The sequence below is a fragment of the Stegastes partitus genome, unplaced genomic scaffold (genome assembly GCF_000690725.1).
Source record: "Stegastes partitus isolate 25-593 unplaced genomic scaffold, Stegastes_partitus-1.0.2 Scaffold75, whole genome shotgun sequence".
Taxonomy (NCBI): Eukaryota; Metazoa; Chordata; class Actinopteri; family Pomacentridae; genus Stegastes; species Stegastes partitus.
The window spans coordinates 931,333-949,340 of NW_007577806.1; the positions used below are offsets into that span (position 1 = coordinate 931,333).

The 18,008-nt window shown below is 41.1% G+C and overlaps 2 protein-coding genes across 2 annotated transcripts in view; one reads left to right on the forward strand and one right to left on the reverse strand.

Moving 5' to 3' along the window:
* plekhh2 (pleckstrin homology domain containing, family H (with MyTH4 domain) member 2) overlaps positions 1-2,345 on the forward strand; it is a 46,499-nt gene extending 44,154 nt beyond the window's left edge. The window contains exon 30 of the mRNA XM_008276529.1: positions 63-2,345. Coding sequence (XP_008274751.1) covers positions 63-248 — 186 coding nt within the window. The 3' untranslated portion in view covers positions 249-2,345. The remainder of the gene's footprint in view (positions 1-62) is intronic.
* Positions 2,346-3,825: 1,480 nt separating this feature from the next.
* epcam (epithelial cell adhesion molecule) lies at positions 3,826-6,658 on the reverse strand. Its single transcript, XM_008276528.1, has 9 exons — positions 6,320-6,658; positions 5,635-5,742; positions 5,283-5,541; positions 5,128-5,193; positions 4,972-5,038; positions 4,747-4,845; positions 4,458-4,655; positions 4,335-4,373; positions 3,826-4,220 (listed from the first exon to the last, which is right to left on the reverse strand). Exons 1-9 carry the CDS (start codon positions 6,378-6,380, stop codon positions 4,197-4,199), a joined length of 921 nt encoding a protein of 306 aa, XP_008274750.1. The 5' UTR covers positions 6,381-6,658; the 3' UTR covers positions 3,826-4,196.
* Positions 6,659-18,008: the final 11,350 nt, after the last annotated feature.

Below are 18,008 nucleotides of genomic sequence, written 5' to 3' on the forward strand. Positions count from 1 at the left end.
GGCATGACATGGATTTTTAAGTGAATTTAAACTCCGCTCTGTCTGTTTTGTTTGGTCAACAGATCAGGGAGATCACCCTCCTCATCTCCAGTTACATCAACAGTGCTCATCAGCAGAAGGCCGCTGCCCACCACCTCTCCGCCCCGGCTCTGATGGTGGCCCAACCCATCACTCTGAAGAGCAAAGAGCTGAGGAGCAAATCGCCACCAGCGCTGGGACGCCCCAGCAAAGCCCCCACACTTCTGTGACGGCACAAAAACACACACCCAGATCTTCTTTAATGTAGAAAACGTAGGATTTGTTTCCACCTGCATTTGGAGCGATTTTATTGGACTCGTCGGCCTTTGCAGTCGGATCCTGTAGATTTGTCTCATTTAGCCAGATCACCTCTGGAAGTGACAGATGGAACGGGAAGGACTAGAACTCTCTGATCAGCTTGGTGTAGTTTAATATCACAGAGCTGCTGAGGTTGCAGCAATTTGCTGATATCACCGTAGAGTGCCTTTGTACCTTCCTCAGAGAACACTTCATGAGATTTACTGAGACTGGAGCTGTAAGCTTCATAAAGCCGAACAAAGGGGCCTAGAAGCAGCTGAGAGACTCTGCTTAACACTCTATGAACACTTTCAGTTTACCTGATGAGCGTTTTTTTGTGACACCAAAGAGAAAAGTCAACACCTTTTATTGACCGACTTTGCTGCAGTTCTAAAATGTCTCAAGTACATTTTTATATTCCAGCCTTAAAATAAAACAATGCGGTCGTACACACTATAGACGCAGTAATGATGCTTTGTTGACAAATAATTTAGAGGGTATTTTTGGTGTCTTTCCTGGAGGGCACACCAACTGAAACAGTGTTAGTCTTGTATAATGAAGAGAACCATGATGAAAGCAGGAGGCAACAGCAAGAAGTGCAGCAGAGGAAAAACGGTTTGCAATGTGTCTAAACGTGCACTTCTGTGTATGCTCTTTTTGCAAGACGTGATGGAAGAGCCGTGTAAGTTGGTTGTGCTATGAGCTTATAAGAGGGAACCCGGTTTGGACCCTGCGTGCTCGTAGTTACTGAACAGCCAGGAGAGAAGTAAAACTTTAATCATATACAAATATTAAGGCTTCTCTGGTGGAGTGAATGATGAGAATCAGGGAGGTGCCTCCACTCTATAAGTGACATGATGGTGTTTAAGCTAAGTAGTGCATGGTTAGGTAAGGACACACATTTCTCTATAGTTGTAGAGTTCACTTTTTTAAAGCTGTTCAGACAGTTCTGTTTCCTGACGCAGCACAGCCCAGTGGTTAATCTTACATCCGAAATGCAACCAAGTCTGTCAATCATCATAGGGACCTAAAAATACTTTGAACTATTGTCTGAGAAGTCTCTTATGTTTTATTTAGCATAAACCAAGATTCCATTACTGCGTGGATAATGTAGCAGAAATAGATGTGAAATGCTTCTCCATGTTCCAATGAGCTGGAGGATTTTTACATCTTTGTATTGCGTAATACTAGTAATGCAAAACTCTACATATTCATGACACATAAATGTTTCAGACCGCTGCTCAGATGGAAATTCAGCACTTTTAGTCAAGCCTGTCTTGTGTCATCTGGTCAGATCACGTGTTGTTCCCTCTTTTTCTGAGTAATCAAGTTTCATCCCTTATACACCACAATCACCACAACGTGACCGACATCTGATCATGTGGATGTTGGTCTGAAGCTCCCCACCCGCTGTGGGGTTGACAAACAGAAAGGTGGAAGTAAAAATGATTCCAAGAGATGGTGAAATGGAACTTTGTCTATACAGCAGCAAGTAAACGTGCAGAATGGAGTGCAGAGAGTTTTTGTGACGGTTGAGTTTTAAGTGAAAAAACAGAAGGGAGTGTGAAAGGTGTGGTCGCTGTGACTGCGTATTTAGTCGACGCAAAGAATTCAAGTCCTGTTGTGAAGAGTTTTGAAAACGTGAACTCAGTTTTGGGAAATGTGTGTCAACAAAAGAAAGTAAGATGGTGAGAGGATGTAAGAACAGGTTGCTGAAATGTATGATGGCTGCTGAAAAGGGTTACAGAGAAACACGATGCTCCGTCTGTTACCTGCGTGACACAGATTATGAAACAGAACCTGTTTTTTTGACCCATTTAACCTGAAGATGAACTGGACTGTTTTTTTTGTTTTTTTTTTTAATGTAAGGTACTTTTTAAAAAAAAAGATGATTTTCCCTTCTAGTATTACCATAAGCCTGTATTCAGTGAGACTTGTCAGGTTCTATTTATTTGCCATATGACACACATTGTATTTAAATCATCTTTGGAGGAAGCGTCGGCTTCAATAAACTCAACTACAGCAAAGAAGTCATCGGTTTCACTGCCATGTATTGAAATGAGCCATTATCTGTGAGAGGCTGTTCAGATCTATAGAAACCACAACATTCAGACTCATTGTTTCCTTCCTCACTGCCTCGGCCCACAAAACTGCCCTCCGTCCTCCTCATTGGTGCAACAACAAGTGACGTGCTGATACCTGCAACAGGTGCCCGGCAGCAACTGACACTCCCTCATTCCTGTAGTCTTCCACAGAGGAGAGAGACGGGGGAGGGGTGTGGGGGGGAGGAGGACATATGATACCTAACCTGTCTGAACTAGTTCGAGGCATGCTTTTGTACCCGCGTTGCCATGGAGATGAAGGGAGGGAGGGAGGGAGGGCTCGCTGGGGACACAAAGTGGGCGAGGCAGAGGGGAACTGAGGCACCATAGACAAATATGAAATGGGGATAATTTGCATTATCAAATCTGTAGGAGTGGAGAAGAATCAGTGGGAGGAAATCAAAAGCACTGCGGACTTGGATCAAAACGCAAACATTTAATATGTTTGGATAAATTGCTCGTCATCGTGCTATTTTCGTCATTGCGTTGCCCTTCAGTCGGGCTTCACTCTGATATCCGGTTTAAACGAGGACTGCTTCCACAAGTGCTGCCTTCAGAAAACTGCTAAAACAAAACAGTGCACATTGTGATCATGTTGTGACAGGAACCCAGGGGAATGTTTTTACCGCCATAGTTTCACCTTAAAGTCTGCTCAGACCAACACACAACACCCATTTCCCAACTTTGCTTTACTCCATGCTGGACTTTGACTTTTCACCTGACTGGTGAACAATCACTTTAAGTCCTTTTAAACTGAGTATTTGTTGTGTACATACTGCAGGCATTCGTGTATGTGAAAGAACCAGAACCTGCCTAACAGGTTGAACCACCAGCTCCAGAGATACAGCTGGGAAATGACTAACCACCTGCTTGTACACTGACTGGTTTGTCACACATTGAGGAAGTCTCCACGAATGAGTGTCACCAAAACATCAAAGAAACTCAGATTACTGTGGTTTTTGTGCCAGTATTTCTTCATACATCCATGCAGGCTGGTGTTGTGTTTTCTGTAGAATACATGCTTAAAAAGTGACCCATGAAAAGCAGGGATTCAAGTTTCCCCTACAGAGGACAGTGTCACATTCAAAGCATACCTGCCACACCCATTCAAAACCTCATCTGGACAGAAAACCGCCACCAGACCTGCCCTGTTGACACAAACAGGGCAGAAAGCAAGCAAGCAGCCATCTTATAAATAAGAGATTAAAGGAGGTTTGAGAAAATGTGCTTGAATACGAGCATAAAAAGTGCACAACTTCAACATTGTAATCAAAAGCACAACATGCAAAATGGTTCCCGCAGTGACTTCCTGTCGCTTGGGCCCTTCCTCATAACCTGTTGTACTCAGACAACACACGCACCGACAAACCTTTATGAAATGGAAAAAAAACCCTGCTCCACACAGAAAGTCTTTGAAAACATATTTTATTAAAAACAATCCAACAAACACATGAGTAAGTAAGAAACTGTACAACCTAGCTTTGAATTTAAACCATTCAACAGGTACTAACATTAAAATGCGGCACGTGTCAGGCACACTTTAAAAAGCACAGTTCTTCGTGGCGTATCGATTGGATGATGTGTTACGAATTTACACAATTTATAAATAAATGGCGGTTCCAGTAGTGCCAATAACAACATCCAAAAAAAAAAAGGAAGAAGCAAGTTGATCTTTAAAACGTGTATTCCTCAAGTATAAAGACAAAAAAAATGGCACTCCCACTGCAAAAACGTTCATCCAAAACGGTGATGTACAAGCTGAATCTTCAGACTCCTGGTTTACATGTTGTCCATCTCTCTTTGCTGCATTTTAAGAAACAAACAAAAAAAAAGGTTATTTAACAGCCGTTCTCTGGTGCAACAATTTACTTCTACATACATGAACTCATACATGAAGTTATAGGAAAGTCATCTCACCGGGGTTTTGTTGTACCGCTGTCGCTTTCTGGCAAAGAACTACACACACACAAAAAAAAAGGAAATTAGAACTGATTGACGAGATATCTACATGATATTTAAACCCAAGAGACACGAACTTACCAGGACCAGCAGGCCAGCAAGCACGGCCAGCACCACCACCACGATGACGGCGATGATGCCACCAGACAGGTTCTTCATGGTGAAAGTTGGGTTCTTCTCATCCACATAGTACACCAGGATGTTCTCCATCTCCAGCTTCTGGGTGCCCACGGTGGGCTCAAACCTCTCCTGGTTATTGAACAGAGGCAGCACTTTCACCTGCAGGGAGGGGGAAATGACAGGGTCAGTCAAAGGGCCTCACTGTCTTTTATTGTGTATGCACTAAAAACAACAAATGTCTTGAACATACATCTTTCTCCATGTAGTAGGCCATTTTGCCCAGGTCAGTCTTGCGTTCCTCCTTTGGCTTCTTCACATCCACCACAACCAGACGAGCATCAGCGTCGTACTGCAGAATGACAGATTTTGTTAGTGGTGTGTTTTTGCGATGCTTACCGCAAACATATTTTTATGCGTTTACATTTTTATGTGACAAAACTGCATGTTTTTCCCCTTGGACTGGATTTTAACTCACCTCAACGTTGTCCACCATGGTCTTGTCAAAGTTATCGTAACGCTTATTAATGGCATCCGCAATGGCACTGTTGTTAGGGCACAAAAGTACAATTATTAAAACATGGTTGTGTTATTATTCAGTTTTTTTAGCATAAGGCTGTTAAGATATACTTACGTCTTCAGTTTGGTTTCATCCACTGAACCTGTCACTGGTTTGTGTTTCAGCTGAAGACGGACCCAGCTGGAAACAAAAGAAATGAGATAAATCAGCGTTGAACGTGTAAACTATTCACCCTAATGTCAGTGCGACACATCGGCAAAAGTACTCACTAGGTCTCCACCAGCTCGTCACACTTGATGTTCTTGTCTCCCTTGTCAGTACGGCGAACGCCAGCGCTGTTGACACACCAGCACTCCTCGGTGTTGTTGCACTGCTTGGCCTTGAATTTGCCGTCGTTCTCACACTCGGGGTCGTAGATGCCGTCGTTGTCCACAAAGGCCGCCTCGACTGGCTTTCCTCCCGTGCGAGTGCTCAGGCCTTTCATGGCTCTGTACATCTCAGCTTTCATCAGGAAGCACTTGGGGATCACTGAGGGAGAAACAAAAGACGCATCATGAGTTAAACTACTCTTCATTGAAAGAAAATCAAGTGGCTCGTTCACAGCTGACATCTTGTACTTACATTTTGAGCAGTCCACAGCCTGTTTGACATTACTGCCCACCAGAAGGGTGCATGCACAGGACGGCTTCGTACCCTCACAGGTGGCCCACTTCATAGTGTCACACGTACCTAAGCAGAGACAGAGTTGGTCAGTCACAATAAAACTCCTCATCACTTCAACATCACTGCGCTGTGAAGGCTTGATGTTAACAGCGTATCACATAAAAGGCCTTCCAGTAGAATTTCATCAGAAAAACATTTGCAAAAGACATGGACAGGCTGGTGTGATCCCGTTTCATAAAGGATTTATTGTGTTGTTGGGTTTACAGCTCTATGAACAAAAGGGGCCCAGTCCAGCAGGTAGACTGGCAGGTTTACCGAACACCTGGGCGTTGGTTTCTCCAAACACACACGTCCCCAAAGAGCGGGACAAGTCCTCCCCACCCCCACCCAACAACACACCTAGCTGTGGTTAACACACACACACTAACACAGCTGCTAAAGCTACTTTATCCATTTCTCGAGGTTAATAAAGTCATTTTATCAACAATAAAACTACAAAAACTACAAAATCACGCATGACGCATTCAAGTACGTCCACTTCTGCTGGAACGGAAGTGCTTGTAAACAGGTGTGAACATCAGGAATTCTTAGTGACACACGAAACTGCGTTTTTAATAAAGAATTAACAGTTCAAACTACTTACAGGCCTCAACAGATGCTCCCACCGCGAAGGCAGCGAGGACCACAAGAATCCACAGTTTCATGATGAAATTAGTAAAAACCCTCGAAGGAATTAATGAAGAAAAACGTCTCCTTTGTCCGCTTTCTATCCGTCCGTCGTCCGCAGAGGTCAAAGATGGAGTGCTCACTGAGTCCTTCTTCTTCTTCTTCTTCTTCAGGTGTGTCCTGGTCAAACCTGTTTGAGGCGCGCGCACACAAAGGTAAGCACTGAAACGAGCGCGAGCACGACGAGTAAAAGTTGTGTCCCTGAGCAGAGCTGATTATTGATGATATCGGCTCTGATAATCGATGTCCAACTGACAAGAGAGGAGTTAGCAGGTACTTTTATAAAACAGGTTGTCTCATGACGTCAGTTCAATTTGCATAGGGGGGGTGACGAGGGGAGGGGGCGGAGCCAAACGCACCTTTTTCCGGTGTGACCATATTTGCTCTGTCGGTCTGCGTTTCAGTCTCTGTTGACATATTTGCTTGTTTCAGTTCTGCAAAGTATCTACATAGCTGGCATAGTATTGGCTCAAATAGACACTAATGTAAAAATAAAAAATAAATAAAATAAATCTCAGCTACAGTACAACAGTGGCTCATTTTCAAAAGACATATTCCTCAGATCAAGTATATGCAGGAGGATAGAACATTTTGAAACGAAATTGAGCGTTATAAGACAGGCAGCAGCAAAATATGTACATAAAGAAATACAGCCAAGAGAACTCCGGAACCAAGTTTGTTAAATAAAATAAAAATAAATATCACATAGTGGTGGGGGGTGGAACAAGACAGAAATCCAGTTAAAATTTGTACAAACTATCTTTTAATAAAATTAATGAAAATATAAAATTGTTGGAAACAAGGCAAAACAGGGTTGGACTTGTAAAATCAATTCCTAGAAGAAAATTAAAATAAATATAAAACTGTCAGAAGACTAGTAGAAAACAAGACAATACATTATAAAAACTTGTAAGATCAATTTGTAAAAAAAAAAAAAAAAGGGAAAAAAGTTCATGTTTAAAAAATAATAATAGTAGGATCATTAACAAAAACCAAGCTAACCAGATACCAAACCATCCGTGGCTTTATAAACATATAAAAGAACCTTCAAATCAATTCTATATTCCTTCGTATTGTCAAACTGTGTCTTATTCTATAGTTCTACTTGAAGGTCAACTATGATAGTGTGACACTGCAAGATGTTCCTTATCACAGTTTATTGCTGCTTTTAATATTTAAAGTCCGTCATATGCTCTGTTGTACCAATGTAATGTTCTTTAGGAATGTTAGCCATCACATACTGTTTGTTTTTTTGTTTGTTTATTTATTGTTTGTATGTCAGATATGTTAAAAGACAAATTAGAAGAAAACAAAACAAAGATAACCAATAAATGTAACAGTAAACTTATACAACAGATTCCTAATATACAATAAAAGTAGTCTGTAAAAGTTGTAGGCTGAAGCTACAGCATGTAAAGCAATAAATACAAACCAAACAACTACTATCCATAAAATACAGTGCCAATAACTGCTTTTAGAACATATATGTTGAGTTATATTTATTGTGTTAATTTGCTTAAGCTCATCAGTTAACATCTATATGATCAGGCTCCTGGCTGCTCTGTGGCTCGGCGGCTCCTCCCTGAGTTTCAGTGACATGAGGTCTGGAATTGTCTCGTGCCCTTATGTAAATTCTTATTTGGACAAACAGCTTTTTCTGTTTGTGGGATCAACATGTGGAACTCCTTAACTTGCAGAACTTAAACTGGATCTGGTCTGAGATCATTTGAAACCCAAAATGACACAGTTTCTAAAGAGAGATCAGTCCTGTTGTCACACACTTGTCTTATGGTGCTTCACTCCATCTCATATAGTTTGTGTCTTGCATTGTTGTGTCTGTATTTCCTGATTGAGCTGTGAGTTTTGTGTTTTTAATAGATGCATTTATTGTTAAGTTTGTGTTTTGTGCTGACCCTTCTGTGCTTGAGTTTATGTATTTTACAGCCCCACCTAGGGACAGACTTTGCAAATTAACTTTGGTTGTAAATATTTTGGCGTATGGACTCAGTTCCCAAATAAACATTTAATAAATATATCACTGTAGAGAGTGTATAGTCACTGGTATTGTAATAGTGTTTGTTTCCAGTATATAGTTAATATTGTACCGTTGTAAAATACCCTTTAGATATATTACTGTAGGTCCCACAGCGAGTTTTATCACATCGAAACCTTTTCCTTGTGTGCTTTTGTTCAAAACACTCCAATATGTGCACAACATGCACAGTGTATAAGTACATCTTGTTTATTATAACCTGAGAAACATTGTGACACGATGACATCACCGACTGTCCGAGCAGGTATCTGAGATGACAGAAACCAGAGGTTGGGAAAATATTTCTCAGGTGTGTGAGTCACGCTCTGCTGCATGACACAGCTGAGTCACCGCCTCAGGTCTCATCCATCTGAGAAATACTCTTCCTTCAGCTTTACTCATTAGCTGACGTCAATCTATAATCAAAACTGAGCATAGATTGAACTCAGGGAGCTTTAAAAGTGCTTATTTCACCGAAAGTGTTGGTACAAAATCATCAAGAATGAGTCCTTGCCAACAGGGGAAACACCCTGCAGTGCACCAGAGGAATGGCGGCTGCGCCCTAGTTTGCATATATAGCTACTAAGGAAGCGTAATGTGCCAGAAATGTTTTACTGGAATGTTTGATTTTGCAGCAACATGTAACACATAATGGCGATATTATTCCTGTTACTTGCAGTTTACCTGGTTAGCTTTTCTACCTAAATCCTCATGAGTAAATGGATTCAAACCACAATAATTGACTCTTTAAGTCATGAAACACAGTTTTAAAACTGACAATTATTGGCCATTTGCCACTTTAGACATCAGGAAAGATTCCATTATAAGTTGAACATATTAACATTTTGGGACATGCACCCTCTGTAACGTGGCCCTGCGACAGACTGGCAACCTGTCTAGGGTGTCCCCTTTCGCCCTAAGTCAGCTGGGATAGACTCCAGCCCCCCATGATCCTAGTGAGGATTGAGCGGTGTATAGATGATGGATGGACCCTCTCTAACTGTAAGAGGTCAATATTCTGGCACATACCTCCAACAAAACCACAACCATTTCTATCAGCATTAAATGACAACCAATTAGGATATGCTTTAGTTCAATAATAAGAGATTATATGGAGGCAAAAACCTAAAGTAAAGTCTTTTGGCAGTCAGACATCAAAGAGTGGAGTCCCAGATGAAGGTATTGGAAGAGGACAGGAGCCCCCAGAGTCTAAACGCTGAAGTGGAGATGGGAGGAGGAGGGATTCATGTTCAGCAGTCTGGGGGGGAGAGTGACTGAATTAGAGTTAAATAAAGAGGTCTAGGGGCTGATTGGCTTGGAGAACGCAGGCAGATCATTGGACGACAGGTGTGACGTTGAAATTGAAGTGATTTGGAAAAACCAACTTGATGAAGAGAATAGAGCAGCAGAGGAATGGAGACAGAAAGTGAGTGAGCTGATCTTCCTTTTGAACTTAAGCTTCATAACTGCTAGTAGGTGGATTCTTTTTACTTTTTGACAGAATAAACATGAGAGTAGTATCGATCTTCTCATATAACTCTGGGCAAGAAAGCACAGTTCAAGAAATGTCTAACTGTTCCTTTAAGGATACTTCAGTACAGTCTATCACAAGTCAGGGCAATGAAACGAGTATTTAAATCTGTGTGCAGATGTGGACATTTAACATTAAACATTGTAGATATTTGTTCGTCTTTTTTATGCTCTTTACTCTGAGTCTGGAATAAAAGCGCCGCTCACAATCCTACAGTAAAAATGTTAAACGAACAAACATAAGAGTTTACTTCACAACTGCTGTTGCGTGTGATAATTTGAGACGTACGTCCACATGATGTTACATTATGACAGGGCTGTTGCTAGAATTTGTTGAGAAAAGTTGTGGTGACAGGGCATATGATGGTTCACTGAAACATGTTGATTCATGCATTAGTTGTTTTCTTTTATTCACACTCATCTCACTGATTAGCAAATCTTAAGGCCAGAAGTGATTCAGGTGAAACAAGGCACATGTCTTCAGAAGGATACGCTTTAGTCGTGCTGAAACGTCAAAAACTATTTTACGTATTTCTTTTACTAGCTAAAGAGCTCACAAAGATTCTGTGCAAGGTGGTGCTGTGGTTAGCACAGTTGCCTCACAGCAAGAAGGTCGCCGGTTCACGTCCCGATGAGAACACCTGGGTTCTCTCTGGGTTCTCCGGCTTCCTCCCACAGTCCAAAAACATGTTGAGGTTAATTGGTGATTCTAAATTGTCTGTAGGTGTGAATGTGAGTGTGCTTGGTTGTCTGTCTCTAAGTGTGGCCCTGTGATAGACTGGCGACCTGTCCAGGGTGTCCCCTGTCTTCACCCTGAGTCAGCTGGGATAGACTCCAGCCCCCCCGTGACCCTAGTGAGGATTAAGTGGTGTATAGATAATGGATGGATGGATTTTGTGGTTACATGTGTGACTTGCACCTCTTTCCTCTCTAGTTCATCCACAAATGACAAATGTTCCAGGACAGTGTTTCCTAGGGTGGACAGTGGGTTTGTGTATGTATGTCTGCCCACCTCATTATTGTTTGTGTTTGCACTTGACTCTAAAGAGGCATGTGGGCGATACTACAACGCCCTGTTGGATGGAGTGTGTCAACTGCTTAAGACAGTATTCAGATTCCTAATTTTTTACATACTTGTGCATTTTCCCTTATCAGCTGACTCTCTACAAACCAAAGCACTGTTTCTTATACTATTTTAAATTAAACTCTAATTAAAGACATCCTGACACAGAACAATGCAGTGCAAGATACCTGTTTGTTTATGGTTCCACATTGTATCCTGCATGTCATGACAAAAACCAAGTCATGATATCCAAGAAACTGTCCATAGACCTCCACAATAAAACCGCACTGAATCATAGAACATGATGATGGTGCAAAAACATTTCTAAAGCTTTGAGTGTTCCCAGGAGTACGATGGCCTCAATAACTGAAACTGAAGAAGTTGGAAGTCACCAGGATCACCTTAGGGTTTGCCGTCCAGGAAAACTGAGTACCTGAGCCAAAAAGGCCTTAGATAGGGAGGTTACCAAGAACCCAACAGTCGCCCAACTCAGGGACAAGACTGGTGTCCCAAAAGTGACCCACCTAAAATACTGAACTGCATTGTCATTCTTTTTTTTTTTTAAGAAACCTGCTGTCTTCCTAAAAGGTAGCCTTGTTGCTTCCAAATTAACGAGGCACAAAGCTTGTGGAGGGAGGTGGAAGGTAGAACAGAGGCCCAAGTGAGCAACAGGACTAGATACTTTTGGTTTTCATTCAGCGTTTGGTTTTGGTACCAAGGGAGTCTATCCCAGCCGATTCAGGGCAAAGGCAAGCCCACTCACATTCCTACAGTCAATTTAGAATCACCAATTAACCTCAGCATGTTTTTGGACTGTGTGGGAGGAACCCTGAGAGAACCCACGCTGCACAGGAAGAACATGCAAACTCCAGACAAAGATCCACGGCATCCTAACCGAGATGCAAACCAGGCATAGTTACATTCTTCCTCCTGGCTGTGACTCCAGCTCAGGCATAATGGGAGTTGATCCTTTTCCAAGCAGACATTCAGATTTGTCATAACAGAAGGACAGGTGGCAAAAAAGTGACAATAGCTGTTATCTATTCAGGTGTAAGCAGTAATCAGCGTGTACAATACCAGGAGAAACACTGAACTAAAACAGGTGAATGGAGATCTGCCATCAGACACTACAGTCTGTTATTTAAAACTCTGTGTAGTAATTTCAAAGTGCTAGAAACTCTTTGTTTGTATCTGTTTATGAACCACTTGGAATCCTGCGTAAACAGTCAGGATAATGAGGCTTCTTCTTCTTCTTCTTCTTCTTCTTTCTTCTCAATAGACACTGCATGAATACAAAACAACAGTTTACAAAGATTCGGGGAGACTGAGGCTAGTTGGCATACTTTTCCCTCTCAGCCATAAAACTGTGCCATACTTTATGATAACATTTTCTAACCAGCAGAACAAAAGGCTAAACTTCCACACTGTACACTGTTGGCCATAAAGTTGAAATAATATAGATATATTTTTACCTCCACTCATGAAATGATTGTGACAATGCGATTTATTCTTGATAGATAAAGTGCGTATCTTCTCAAAACTTTATTGATATCACAATATACATACAATACATATGACAGTGAAAATTAAACCACAATTAACTTTTGCAAACTGTGTATTCAGGCAACAGGAAACACATATTCAGGGAATTTCATGTATAAGAATGTCCAATATTACTCTTTCAAATGCACTAATATTGAGTCTGGCCGCCCCTGACATGGATCAATGTGTTAAGACATCGTGGCATTCTGTCCACCAGCTTGTTGATGGTGTCAGTGGGCAGGATGTTCCACTCTTCAGTCAGATCCTGAAGTCAGAATTGGCTTCACCTGGTAACTGGGACTCAGTATGTGATCATAGCACCAGGTGAGGAGGGATTACTGGTGTGTATGAATAGCAATAAAAAGAGGAATGTGTCTGAAAACAACAATTACTCCAACTTTATTGGCAACGGTGTATTTTAATGTACACAAAGGTTTTCTAAATGGAGATGATTCGTGATAAAAGCCATGTTCCCCATTTTTGCCAACCAGCTCCATCACTTTGGCTCGATGTTAAAATGTTTGCACCATTGTCACACTTAGGAGAACATTTTTAAAGTTTAGAAATGTCACGTCTGTCAAGTTTCTGTTAATGTCTGCACATTTTATGTCTTGTCTTTCCTGTTTTATTTTGACGTCACTAACCGGTTGGCTCCGTCCTAGATTTACTTCCTGCACTCGTCTCGTCACACCTGCTCCCCGATGGCTCTTCCTCACCTGTTTCCCATCTCCCCTCATTACCTTATGTATATTACCTTGAGTGTCTCACAGTCTTCGTACCAGCGTTATCATGGTCATAGTCATAGTCTGCCTTGTTACGACCTTGTTTTTCTGCTTTCGACCTTGTCTTTTGCCTGCCGTTTTTGGATACCTCTGCCTGTTTGGATTGACCACCTGTTACCAACCTCTGCCTATTAATAAACCTGTCTTTTGCCTGAACCATTTCTGTGTTGCGCCACTGTGTCCACCCGTTCTGCTCTCAGGGAGTTCATGACAAGAAATGTTTGTAAATTACAAAAAAATCTGTATTTAGAACAACTACATTTTCAAATTTCAAACAAAAATACAGTAAAATGTGTCTAAAATGGCCAGCTCGCTGTGTGTAGTTATGTGTAGATCTATATGTGAAACAAACAAATTAACAACAGCATTATTTCTGTGTGTAACAGGTAAAGTAAGTAACAGGTTTCGACTGTGATCAATCTAGCAAATTTGAAATTTATTATTACGTATAATTCAAGGTTTTGAAATGTGAAATGTTTAATTTTCATTCATTTTTGCCTGACAAGATGAGCATGTCAGGGGAAAAAATCATGAAAATCGTGACACTTTGGCAAACTTTTACCTGTTATACCAATGCAATGACCAGCAAGTAGGCTAACCACAGTTTACATAAAAGAAAGACGGCAACAAGTGTAATTAATACGTGCATACAATCGTCCTCAAATGTACTCATACCCTCCCATGAAAGAAGGAATCAAACAGCTGACAAAAGTAATAATAAATAAAAATGTAATGAAAATCATGACATTGCTTTTGAGTTGTGGTTCAGCAGAAATATTTTAAACAAAAAAAAGCAAACAAGCATGATGGGACCCGTAAACTAACATTTTGTTGAACAACTCTTTGAGCCAATCACTGCAGTCCAGTGTTTTCTTTAACTCTCAATCAGACCTCTGCACCTGCTGACAGGTATTTGGATTTCACTGCTCATCAGCAAAGTGCTCTGATTTTATTTTATTTTATTTTTTAAATTATTCTTTTCAACCACGATTCAAAAGCAACGTCTTATTTCACTAAATTGTAATTGAGAACATTTTTTTATTACTATGTTTGTTCAGTTTCTAGTTATTGAGTGACTATTATGACTTCTGCCTTTTCTTTAATGGAAGGGTACAGTATGAATACATTTGAGGACGACTGTATATGTACCCACCAAACCTTGCTCTCTTGTGATCCAACTTTTTTGATGATATGATTTTATTCAGCTACCATCACTCATCACACTTTCAAATCTTATATCAACATGTAGCTGATTCCTTTGTCTATTAACACAAAGTAACACATTTCCAATATTTATATTAAACACAGTTTTAAGATCCCTCTTGTGTATAGAACACATTTTCACTTTAAACCAAAATTGAAAAAAGTGGCTTTCAGATGTTTTAACAAAGTCTCCTGTTTCTTCTACTTATCAAACACAGTTCTAACTACTAACCTTAATAATTGCTGTGCTGAGGCTGTAGCTGAGAAGCTGCTGTGTCCCAAATCAACGGTGTACACTGTTACCACTAGTACACACTTTACACCAGTCCTCAGTGTACTTATTTAGTTGTCAGAAATATGTTTAAAAGTATGTTTTTTCTTCCTGCTAGCAGAGAATAAAAGACTTAATGATTGTTGTTAGTGACATTAATGAACTTTTTCTCAATGGAAATTTAAAATACATACTTCAACTCTGCTCAGAATTAGTCTGGAGGGAGGATGTTGGACACAGTTAAAGTCAACAAAGTGGTTCAGTGCTAACATTTCTTTTCGTGAGCCGTTCCTAAACACTGAGCTGTAACAGAGACACTGCTAATGACAGGGCTTTACCTGTTGGAACAAGTCAGAATGTCTGCTGTGAGAGAGCTCTGTAATAATGTCACTGAGACTGGGCATGCTCCAAATCAAACCAAAACATCCATCCATCCATTATCTACACACCGCTTAATCCTCACTAGAGTCGTGGGGGGCTGGAGTCTATCCCAGCTGACTTAGGGCGAAGGCAGGAGACACCGTGGACAGGACACCAGTCTATCACAGGGCTACACTTAGAGACAGACAACCAAGCACACTCACATTCACACCTACGGACAATTTTAGAATCATCAATTAACCTCAACATGTTTTTGGACTTGTGGGAGGAAGCCGGAGAACCCGGAGAGAACATGCAAACTCAATACAGAAAGATCCCAGGTGTTCTCACCGGGACGCGAACCGGCGACCCTCTTGCTGCGAGGCAATGGTGCTAACCACTTCCCCACCTTGCAGCCCACTGATAAGCAACACACAGTCTAAATGTCAAATATTATCAAAGTAAACAATTGTACAGGTCCAAATGACTAGATAATTTAATCTTTACGACAGGCCATAAAATGGTCAAAGATCTCCGACCTGTAAATGGAGATCATAAACCTGTCTTATCAGTCCAGTAGCTGCTGCCAGGTGTTTATTTACTGTGTGTCATATCGTGTGCACAGGCCTGACAGGCAGCTCCAACATGTAACTGATTGAAATGGTGTCAGGATCTAATGAAAACTTTAGTTATTTAGTGGAATTGGCCTTCAAAATAAGGAATGTTGGATGTTTTTTGTTATATTCATGCCATATGAATGCCACATGGGACAGGTTCATGGATACCAATCAAGCAGCATACATCTGTATGAACGAACAAATGAAAATGTTATTTTTGTGTCACACATAGTAAACCAACATGTGTATAAACCAGAACCAGAGTGATGTACATACAGTACAATCATGAGGAAGTGACTGCCCCTTTAAACATGCTCGGGCAAGTAAACCCTTAATCCTGTTTGTATACTGAGTCGTATACTCAAACAAATGACACATAAAATTAACAGTTTGGGGTCATTTTCAGCCAAACCCAACATTTATCACACCTTTAAATCCAACAACCAGGAAATCCAGCTCCAGATTAGGTGCCTTCAGAAAAAAAGTTTTACACGCCTATGAGTCTGGTAAGGGGTTTAAAACAGTCTCCAAATGATTTGAAATAAATTCTTTCACTGTATGTGGTGTAGATTACGACAACTGTCAATTTGTCCAAGACTGACCGCCCCGCAATTTCATCTCAAGAGCGGAGCATCTAATACAAGAAGAAACCTCCCAGAACCCTGGGCTTTTATCACAGGATCTGCAGGTAAATCTGCGACTGTAAGTGTCAAAATGTTAATGCCAGTCTTTGCTGTCCAAAAAGAAATTAGAGCAAAACTACAGTTTGCTCATAAGCACAAAGGCAAAGAGCAGGACTATTGGAATAATGAGCTCTGGATGGATAAATCACAGAGCGCTATCTGGTCACAGAAACAGTAGACATGTTTCGTGCAGAACAAAAAAGACTTTAGGAGAAGAACCTCACACAAACTGTGAAGCGTGCTGTTGGTAGTGTTGGGGCTTGCTCTGCTGCCTCAGTGCCTTGCAGTGATTAAATCAACTATGAATTCTGCACCGTGTCAAAGAGCGCTTGTAGATGCTGTGAGGCCATCTATTCAAAAATTAAATTGGAAGTGGGCCTTTTAATAGATTAATGACCCTCAGCACACTAAGAATGCACCAAGGAATGTCTCAGAGTAAAGGCTTATTGAATGGCCAAGTCAGCAAAACACTATCCAGATCTGAATTCCATTAAAATGTTGCAGGACTGCAAGGTGGAGCAGTGGCTAGCATCGTTGCCTCGCAGCAAGAAGATCGCAGGTTCGCATCCTGGTGAGGACATTCTGCGTGGAGTTTGCATGTTCTCCCCGTGCAGCCTCCTCCCACAAGGTCCAGAAACATGCTGAGGTTAATTGGTGATTCTAAATTGTCCGTAGGTGTGAATGTGAGTGTGTTTGGTTGTCTGTCTCTAAGTGTAGCCCTGTGATAGACTGGTGACCTGTCCAGGGTGTCTCCTGCCTTCATCCTGAGTCGGCTGGGATAGACTCCAGCCCCCCACGACCCTAGTGAGGATTAAGCGGTGTATAGATAATGGATGGATGGAGGGATGGATGAAATGTTGCAGCAAAACCCTCAAACATCTTGGAAGACCGGTAAGAAATCACCTCTGATGGACAGTTATGTAAAACACAAGATGTTATTTCTGCTGAAAGGGGCAATACTAGCTTCTGTACTTTTTTACATAAAGGAATTACAGACTGTTGATATGTTTGTTTTTTGGCATAACTGTACATTTTCAAACAATAATCACTGATACAAAGTTGGCAAACACAGACACACAACTACTATTTCAATTGCTGATCATCTGATGTCAAGAGTATTTTAGGGTTTTCTATGTCCTACTGAAAGCTGGATAGCTATTGTATGTATAGAGAAGGTGTTTTTAGATTGCTTGACGCCCCATTTTCTTGCGATACAGTTCACTACAGGGGAGACACATGGAAGGTTTGGTTTATTTATTAACCAAGATAAAATATTTTACATTACATTTAAACTCAGGCTGGGAGAAGCCATTTGTGGCTAATGAAGGAGGTGGTGTCACTGATTAGGCCACATGATTTAACTGATATCTCTAACAAATACCAAAAAAATCAAACAAGTAAAACATCAGCAGAGGGCTCCAAGTCCCCTTTCCAGGTAAATAAGAGCCATTTTGGTGTCCTTTGTCTGCAGTGAGGAGTACAAACGGAGGCCCTCGGGCCCGGTTCACTTATTGTGCATGAGC